This window comes from Vicia villosa, linkage group LG2 (assembly GCF_029867415.1).
Source record: "Vicia villosa cultivar HV-30 ecotype Madison, WI linkage group LG2, Vvil1.0, whole genome shotgun sequence".
NCBI lineage: Eukaryota > Viridiplantae > Streptophyta > Magnoliopsida > Fabales > Fabaceae > Vicia > Vicia villosa.
Genome location: NC_081181.1, coordinates 124,147,366 through 124,155,903, shown reverse-complemented (window position 1 = coordinate 124,155,903; position 8,538 = coordinate 124,147,366). Strand labels below are relative to the sequence as shown.

Here is an 8,538-nt window from a genome sequence, read left to right as displayed (position 1 = left end):
AGTAAATTGTCTTCCCAAATCTTAATAATTTTTCCATTACCAATGTCTATATATGTCAAATTTTGGCTTTCAGGAACGCTGAGTTAGAATAATATCTAGCTTTAAGAACTGTTGCCAAAACAGATTGAAGACTAGATTATAGTCTCGACCCATTTTTAATCACCAATGCCTCATTAAAAGCTTTAAAGGATTAGTCATTACAGATTGAGGATTAGTTTGTATTATTCATAGGAATTCTTACTGAGTTCATAAAAATATAAGGAAAATGCGCATGGCTTGTATTACTGTCTTAATAAGTGTACTTTTCCCAAAATTTGGAACCTTTTAGTTTGTTCCAAATTCTATCAGTGAGGCATTTGGACATGTTATGACTAAAACACATTCAAACTTATTAACGTTTTATGTTCAATTGTTCTGGCTAATCATTGCTGCAATGTTTATCTTGCTTTTGAAACCGTTCACTTAATAATGGTTTTAAACCTCAACAAAACAATTTATCTAATAACTTCATATGACTCAAAATTGTCATAATAAAGGCATTGATCAAATGTAATCATTAACTGAACTCCAATTGTTAAGCATTGGATACATTACAACAAATTGCATGACCATCACCGAAGTGAATCAAAAATCATTATGAATATGATGATAATAGTACAAAACATTCATTCATACTCTTCAGCCTGAAGCATTCTCTCAACTTGAAAAGGAAATTCCTAATAAGAATGATGGAAACTAACTAACATGTAAATAGAAGAGATTGGGATTTGTAGGAGGAACAGGTCAACTTGAATCATTATCCTCAACCTTAGCTAAGGTTTTAAGAGCAAGAGAACTTGGGTACTTGAATGGTAGAGTTGTCAAGGGCTTATCATCAGAGAGTCCTTGGATAGCTAAACCTAATGTGTATCCAAGGCCTAGAGCCACCGGAACAGCCACTGCATTTCCAACTTGCATATACCTGCATTTAAGAAAGAACAGTTGAGTTGCCAAGTTATACTTTAGGAAAAAAGTTATGAAGTAAGAAATTACATTAAGCAATCCTTCTAAACATACCTCTCTTTGATAGGGCCGCAAAGTTTATAGCAGTCCGGGAATCCCTGTAGCCTTGCATTCTCTCGGATACTAAGAACTCTGTCTTGTTCAGGGTGGAGAATGGCCTGAAAATGAATTATTTAGAATTGAGAAATGCAAAATGATATATGATCAAGAAAATAAAAAAACTGCTATCTTGAAAAATATAAACAATTACTCAAAGCCACAATGTTTTGAAAAGACTTGCAGGGAATAGAACAACTGCATAAGTGGCATTAGTTATAAGTAACATGTTGTAAAAAAGTAGATAATTACCTGGTTGTGAGGTTCTGCCCTTGTTACAACTGTATTAACAATTTCATCCCACCACAATCGACGAAATGGTCTGTTGTTATTCAGACAGATACATAAGATGATTGATTTAGACAGAATAACAAGTAAACATGATAACAGCATAGGAAAATTATGAATTTACATACTTTGAAGAGGTCCCACGGACGAATGTCATCGCATAATCAGGAACCTACAAACACATACAACTTTTGTGATTAACATAGAAATTGCTTCAAAATAATCATAGTTGTAAGGAAAGAAAAGAAAAATACCAATGGCTTGCCAGATTCAAGCAATACTCGCTCAACTGAAGGATCCCATTCAACCTTGTTGCCTTTAACAAGAACTCCAGGTAAGTCTCTAAAGTTTGCTCCCTAAAAAAGCAGACAAGGTTAAATTTACAGAGAAACAACAAAAAAAGTAAAAGCCTATTATGTAAATTCAAGACATGCACCTTCTTCTTTGGAACTTGGCAAACTCTGTCATAGTCATCTTTGTTTAACTGGAGAGGACGGTGATCAAACAGCATTCCACTTGGTGCACTTTGAGAGTGAGCCGAAAAATTCACCATCTCTAGAATGAAGAAAATGCAAGATCAGGCACCAGTTAAATGCATGATAGAATAACATCAGACAACATTAAAAACAGATTACACAAATATTGTTCCAAGTGAATGAGATATAGTTTTATGGTGTAAAATTTTGAAAGATTCGCTATGGATACAGGGGCTGAAATCTCTCAATGCAATGACAAAAGGTTATTCTAATAGCATACAACCAATATTAAATAGGATACACACCACTTCTCTTTAATCTGATATACTTTTGAAAGTCAGTACGAGGTTTAGTGCCATAGCTCCTTTCATCCTGGTTCTCATAATTTGTAATCTGTTTGACAAAGATTAAAAAACATGGCAAACATGGAATCAAAATTCTTTTGGAATAAAAACTTGATTTAACAACAAACTTCGGAGCAGAATAAACATACTGCGGGAAGATCTTCTATAGCATCTTTAAGCAAAACCGCACCAGCCAGCTGACGCTTTTCTTCGGGGGGATATGCAACTGTAATTTCCTGCATTATGATAACAACCAAACCTCATTGATCAAACTTAACATTACAATAGAAGAACACATTCTTCATCTAAGGAAACAGAACAAACATCTCTGATTATATTATTTCTTACTTCAAACTCAGTGGGCACGACCGATCTTGACACCACATCATGAGTTGGTAAGGGATAAGCAGGCAGTTTCTACAAATGGAACAGCAGATGTATCAATAATCTTACAAAACATCATATCAATAAGAATAAAAATCTTCAGCATACAATAATCTTACTTCATTAGGAAGAGCTCCCCAAAGAAAAACACGCATTCTGAATTGAGGAAGGCCATATGAACCTGCAGCCATCATTCCCATTCTAGCTTGATAATTCATGGCCACAAGACGCCCTATGGCATAACGGCCCAAAAACCCACCAGAAAACTTCAAAAGGTCAACAACATTCTCCATCAGTACATATTTTGGCTTCAAGAAATCAATTATGTCCATATAAACAAGCAACTGCTTGTTTTTAACATCATTCAATGGCTCTTTATCATTACGGAATCGATTGAAACCACTAATTCCTTGGCAAGGTGGTCCTCCACAAATAAAATCAGCTTGACCCTGGTCAAGCATTTAAAACCAGTTGAAAGGGGCATTAGTTTAAAAAAATTGATTAAGAGTAACCCAACATTTCAGAGAGGAGAGACTCACAGGAAGAGGTAATAATTTTTCTTTACACCCATTTGTTACAAAATCTTTCAAGGCATCTGTACAGTCTCTGTTACAATTCAAATCATAGTTAGAATGCATAGATGTGGCTATAGACATTATGTATTAGACAAGATCTAGTGAAGCAAAGTTAATGAGAAAAATAATTTAAAAAATTAATAACTGGAGTATACCTCAAGCCCTCTATTGGTTCCCATGTATCGTAACTGGAATCATAACCCTTCCATTGCACCTGAATGATTAAAATTTTATAGCTTTAAACTAATGACAACTTATTGAAAAAAATGCATTTTGTCAGAAATAAATTAGGATCACAAAAAAGACTAGCCATTAGAATGGGAGGGCTTGAAAATTTTAAGCAATACAAAAATTAAGGAAAGTAAATATACACAACTGAAGTAGAACATGGTTTAAGGCAACATGGTTTAAGGCAACATGGTTTGGAGGATACTAACAACATGGTTTAAGGCAAGTCACAATCCACAACTGAAGTAGAACACTATAACACCGCATTAGTGGAATAACAGAATGGTGGTAAGGTTCAATGAAATACAATTGGTCCCACAGGCAGCTACCAACAGGCAGTTGTAGTGGCTGCTAATTGCAGCACCAGACTGATATCAAAGCTGATATTGTAACGGCTACTAGAATAATGGGATAAGCCCATCAAATGATTATTTTAAAAGTGATGTCTATGTTCTGGCCCACAAATAATTATTTTGTTCTTCCTACTTAGTCTATTGATTAATAATTACTAAGTAAGATGATTTCTTTAATTGTATATAAATTATATTTTGAAGACTAGTTTAATCTATATTCAATCACGATTAACCACATAGGTGCCAATAACTGTTATGGTTACATAAACCAGTCAATTAAAGTGCAAGGTTGAAGAAAACATACTTTAAAGTAAAGTCCTGGTTTCTTATCAGAGTTGGGATCCCCATAGCAAACAGCAAGCAGTCTTTCTACCTCAAACTCCTCAGAGTCAGATGAGTCATCAGCAGCTTCATCTTGCATGTCTTCAGGTTCATCAGCATCAACATTAGAATCTGACTTCTCTGATGCCTTCAATACAAACTCTTCATGGAGCTTAGCCCACTCTTTCAGTAGACTTAAAAAGTTTTCTGCGGGCTCATTCCTCACCTGAATTACATATTTTGGGAAGCAAAAAGTTAATAACAATAAGAATGTAGAACTAAGAACAAAGTAACAATAGTGTGAAATAATCAATGGATACCAACAAATACATACATGTGTTTCTGGGTGATTTAGCTTCAAACTTTCACATGCATGTTCATTTATGTCAACAGCCCACCTCTTTAAAGTCAAAAACAAACATTATAAAATCAGTATTAAAAAAACCTCTAGAAACAACTTAAATGAACTGATTATGCAAATTATTCAAAATACCGTCACAAGATTTATGCCAGATATAGAAGCTCCAAAGCAAAGACCAGTGGACATGGCTCCACATCCGGCATACAAATCTAATAAGGTCCACTCTGTCTTTTCAGAATGTTTATCTTGAATTGAGCCTCCATTGGCAATACTATTCTCAGCAACGCACCCATTAGCCCCAGATTTAGAATCGGATTCACTTGAAATAGTAGAGGTATCACTTTCTATTTTGGTTTGGTCTGTATCAATTACACCAAAGCACACCCAACTTAAGTAACTGAGTAGTGTCAACACAGAAACTTAAAGAAACTATCATAAATTATAACGAATTTCATACCACTGACAATGCTAGAGAATGTTAAATACGGAACAGTGTACTTCATGTCATAATACAGCTCACAAGCAGGCATTTTCTTATTCTTTGCAGCCAAATCTACCTAAAGTAGACAAAAAAAAAAATACAATATGCAAACAACTCAGACCTTTGAACTTAAAGCCACAAATTACACAAACCAAATGTTACAAAACAACACTTACATCAGGAGTAATCAGGGCAATTTTCACTTTTCTCACAATACAATCAAGAGGATTTTCATCTTTAACATCAGATATAAAGACTCTCTTCTTGTCAATAAGCTCAGGATGAATCTTAATAACCTACAACAACAATTGAAATCTCCAAAATTAACAATAACCCTAAAAATGTAAACAATCACACAAAAAATACAGTTAAAAAAACAATCTTACAGTATCTTCTGCTCTGTAAAACCATTGAGCAGTAAAAAATAGTTCTTTGTCATCAGATTCAAAGAACTCAACAATCCTCGCAATATAATCAGGTTTATCATCTTCAGCCTAAAACAACACAATTCAGAAAATCATAACACAATAATAAAACCCCTAATCAACAAAACATATAAACCCTAAAACCCTAAATCTTCAACATGAAGTAAAATAAAATAAAATACCTTGACATAGGCAGTGTCATTGAGCTTATAATTAACACCATCCACATTTGCCTCTTTATAATGAAACTTCGCTTTCAAACAATCATTCTCTTCAGATCCACTGCAAATAATTGTCAATAGTAAGTTCACAACAATTCTAAGAAACAAAAAAAGTTATATAATAAATTAAATTTAAAAATTTTTAAAATATAAAATTAAAAAAAAAAAAACTGACTCTTTCTTTGAGTAACGTCTCGGCCATTTAGATCTGGCTTCCTCTGCAGGAATAGGTTTTCCAACAAACGCGGCACCCTCAGTGTTAGTAGAGCACGACTTAAGCTTCTTCCGTTCGGAAGGAAGAAGCGAAACGATTTCGTTATCTTGTTGCAAAACGGTGTCGTCTTGTTCATCTAGTTCCGGTGTTGGTGAACGCTGAGCGCGTTTGCTACCAGAGCGAGTTTTTCCCATTTTCGTTGCTGAGAGATGAAATGAAAAATGAGAAGCTGAAGAGTGAAAATGAAAAAGCGGAAGCGGCAATAAGCGATTGTGTGAGAAAACGAAAAATAATTGGGGTTTTAACCTCCAGTATGAGCGGGAACTTTTTTTTTTTTTTGGATTTCAATATTTCGCTAAATTTTAGTTCCCGGGCTACCCGCTCCCAGTGGATGATTATAAATGGAAATTAAATATTTTTGGGATAGTATTTGTCTTTACCCGCATTTATATCAACTCTAGTATTTATTTATTTTGAACCAATGCCTCTCTAAATTACAGGAGTGTGTCGCTTCAGAAGAGATGTGTAGTGATAGCAGTAGCACTATGTTTTTTAGTGAGTTTTAAAATGTTTATTAAATTTCAATTAAGTTTGTCCACTTACTCCACTCTATATTTAGTAGTTCTATTTACCGTAATTATTATTCAATTTGTCTTGTTTAAGAGGTTGTAGAATTTATATGTTCTAAATTATATTATATAATGTTTGAGATGGCATAGGTTTCTTCCCGCTTAATCAAAGCTTTTGGGTTCGGTAGCCTATATGATCGTATATGATTCGAATAATTAGTCTCTCAGTTATGCTTAGAAAGTACCCTAAGATATACTCAAAAAAAATATACTATATATTTTTTTGGCGTCTTGGACCATGGACGACAAGTAATTTCCACCTTAAGAACTTTCTTAGCTCCGTTCACCTCGACGAGGGTGTACACAACTTCTTATCATTCAAAGCATTTAAATAGAGGGATCAACAAGTCTTTTATATACAGAGTTTTTTTTATCATTGAATAGGGCGGTCTCTGTCTGATCAGTCGAAAGTGTTCCTTTCTCGATTTATATTTCAATAGGGTGGTGAGGTGCCTTATATGATGGTATGTCACCTCATTGACCCCGAAGAAGCATCCCCAACCAGACGGGTTCACTTGGGAAAACCCTCGTTTAGGGTGAATGTTAATCTTCGTCCAGGCCCCTCTTTGTTGAAATTTGAGATGTGGTGTATCCTTCATGGTTAGAGTAACTGCAACTCTGACGAATTGGTCGACCACGGGGCCACCGGTAGCAATCTCGGTGGCCGAGATGGGAGCAACAGTCGCGGTAGGAACAATGGTCTAAGGTGGGAGCACCATAACTTGGCCAGTAGGACCAGACTTAATACCTTGAGCACTGGCAAGGTTGTATAACAACTTTGACTTATCGGTACTATTTGCACAATACAATCACTCATGTTAAAAAAACTATATGATTATGTCCTCGCCAAAAATCTTTTTCCTTTCCTCCCAGCTAACCGCACTCACGATGAAGTCAATGTTAATTCTCCTCTTCCTCACTTTGAACGAAGGCACCTCGTCCGAGCCAGACCCTTTTTCATAGTCAAGTCATATAAACCATAAGTAGAGGTCCTCATTCATTACTACCTCAAAGAGGAACAGAGGACCTCACTCGGTGCGATAGGAATGGACGTCGTAGTGGAAGAGAGGCAATGACCAATACTTTAAGAATTTTCCCGTACACAAACAATAAGTTCCATCTAGGGAAGAGTAGCGGGCGAGACAAGCCTCTGACGCATGGGGTTTCACCAATAAGAGGTGTCTCAAAAAATTGACTTAGTCCCGAGGAAGTGGTCGAAACAAGGATCATCCGGGTGGAAACTGACGAGCCATGATTGTGGTAGTTATCCTGATATGTGTGCACCATGTAGAATGAGTTAAAAAACATAAGTAAAGGCTTTCTAGACTTATGTTCAGCACACAACTGGAATACCTTCATGTAATCCCTATAATTTGGATGAAGTTGGTAAGGGGCAACCTTTAAATTCTTCAGGACGACCACTTCAAAGTCAAAATGGGCAATTGCAATCATATCCTCATGAACAGACACTCGTAAAGTGGGACCGAGCAGCCATTAAAAGAGCTATAAATCCTTTTCTCTGGACTTATGGGATGAACTAGTCAATTTAAAGGGTCGCCAACCACTAGAACACATACATCTATTGTTGCTTGAGTGCTTATAACAAATGGAGTACCCGCAATTTTTACATCCATCCAGCCATACTTAACTGCATTGGTAGGCTTCACCAATGTCACCCTCCAAGTAAGGTAATCGGCTTTAGAATGCTCATCATGTGTGATTCAAGAAACTACAACAGATCTATCCTAAATCCCCAAGTGTTAGGTAATAATATGGGATAGAGAAACGGTCTTGAGGGATGAATATACCCTTTTAAAAAATTTGACCGGTTTTCAAAATGGAATATTATAGTTTTTCGATGCAGATGTCTTATAGCGAAAAATATGGACTTTATGCTTGAATGGGAAATTAATCCAGAATAGAGTTACACAATTAACAACTATCTCATATTGATTAGAGATTATACCCAAAGAGTTACAAACTACAATGAATTGACACTTCGTAGATTATACGGGATGTGTTCTTTGCAAAATCCAATTTTTTAGAATTTTAACACCACAGTCCATAGATTTTAATCAAGTATAAACACAAAGAGTTTTTTTATTCTAACAAAACCCAAACTTATGTAATTAATCACTAC

At 35.5% G+C, this 8,538-nt stretch overlaps 1 protein-coding gene across 1 annotated transcript; it reads right to left on the bottom strand.

Moving 5' to 3' along the window:
• Positions 1 to 550: 550 nt before the first annotated feature.
• Positions 551 to 6,128, bottom strand: LOC131651975 (DNA (cytosine-5)-methyltransferase CMT3-like). Its single transcript, XM_058921724.1, has 20 exons — positions 5,731 to 6,128; positions 5,517 to 5,616; positions 5,296 to 5,403; positions 5,086 to 5,205; positions 4,886 to 4,985; positions 4,561 to 4,787; positions 4,402 to 4,467; positions 4,051 to 4,293; positions 3,321 to 3,379; positions 3,130 to 3,196; positions 2,710 to 3,039; positions 2,555 to 2,623; positions 2,356 to 2,442; positions 2,168 to 2,255; positions 1,823 to 1,941; positions 1,641 to 1,742; positions 1,515 to 1,558; positions 1,351 to 1,420; positions 1,057 to 1,160; positions 551 to 961 (listed from the first exon to the last, which is right to left on the bottom strand). Exons 1-20 carry the CDS (start codon positions 5,961 to 5,963, stop codon positions 784 to 786), a joined length of 2,514 nt encoding a protein of 837 aa, XP_058777707.1. The 5' UTR covers positions 5,964 to 6,128; the 3' UTR covers positions 551 to 783.
• Between the last annotated feature and the right edge of the window lie 2,410 nt (positions 6,129 to 8,538).